The following is a 1,012-nucleotide window of genomic DNA, read 5'->3' as shown; positions in this document are numbered from 1 at the left end:
CAGCTTGGACAGATGGAGTCGGGGGCCGTGGTGTTGGGACCGACCTATGCCCCATCAGCTGCCTAGGCAACCGTGATCACTAATTGCCTGCCATCCCCCTGGGCACAGTATCCTCCACTCAGGGTGCCCATGTGACCGAACTGAATCTCAGCGCTGGCAGGCGATGATGGAGGCACAATATCCCCAAGCCGACGTCCAAGCAGGAGAAGGTGAGGGCTTACGACATCCACCCTCCCACAATATTCCGGTCAGCGCAGACTAGGACTGGACCTAGTTCCTGGCACTCGAGCTGGCTTCTCAGACCTCGGGCCCCTCTCTCTTGAGATGGTGTCACCATGTGCCCAGAAGGGGGACCGGACATCTTGGTGGCCCACCCAAGCAGATTTGCCGGCATCCTCCCCAGTGGTTACAGTTGTGTGAGTTCCAGCCTCGTGCGGGCAGCTCCACAGGTAGGACTCCTGTCCTGAGCAGCGCACGTCGTCCAGGACAATCGGCCCTGAGCCCTGACCAAACCGCGCACTTCCTGGGGCCGACCTGGCCCAGCCACAGCCCAGCTGCCTGCACACCACGTTGGCGTCATTGGTGTCCCAGTCGTCGTCACACACGGTGCCCCAGGAGCCTCGGTACAGGACCTCCACCCGGCCCTGACACCGGTCACCTCCGTTCACCAGCCTCAGGGACAAAGGTGATTCTGACCCGACGTCTAGAGGGGACACAAGGACAACACCTGCCTGTCTGTCTTGGACACACAGATCCAAGTCTTGTCCTGGACCCAGGGCCCTGACTCACAGCCACGTGCCCTGGCCAAGAAGCCGGCCATGTCCATGCCCACATTTCAATCACCAATTCAGATAAAAAAGCTACACGTCCCTGTTGTCCAGGTCTGAGGACGCTGCAGTTACAGGATGCACCCCATGACCCCGGGGGAGGTGAGCAGGACAGCCCCCCACCACACGGGGCACAGTCAGGGTGCAGCCCACAGCTCCAGGCCAGGCCAACACTGTCCCCACTA

The 1,012-nt window shown here is 61.2% G+C and overlaps 1 protein-coding gene across 1 annotated transcript in view; it reads right to left on the bottom strand.

Moving 5' to 3' along the window:
* Positions 1–1,012, bottom strand: part of DMBT1 (deleted in malignant brain tumors 1) — a 49,000-nt gene that overhangs the window by 33,653 nt on the left and 14,335 nt on the right. Inside the window, 2 exon segments of the mRNA XM_023524260.1 lie at positions 375–431; positions 434–739. Of these exon segments, the coding sequence (XP_023380028.1) occupies positions 375–431; positions 434–739 (363 nt within the window).

Source organism: Pteropus vampyrus, unplaced genomic scaffold (assembly GCF_000151845.1).
Source record: "Pteropus vampyrus isolate Shadow unplaced genomic scaffold, Pvam_2.0 Scaffold454, whole genome shotgun sequence".
NCBI classification, from domain to species: Eukaryota; Metazoa; Chordata; class Mammalia; order Chiroptera; family Pteropodidae; genus Pteropus; species Pteropus vampyrus.
Note: the sequence above shows the minus strand (reverse complement) of the source record. Positions and strands in the feature narration are given on the sequence as shown.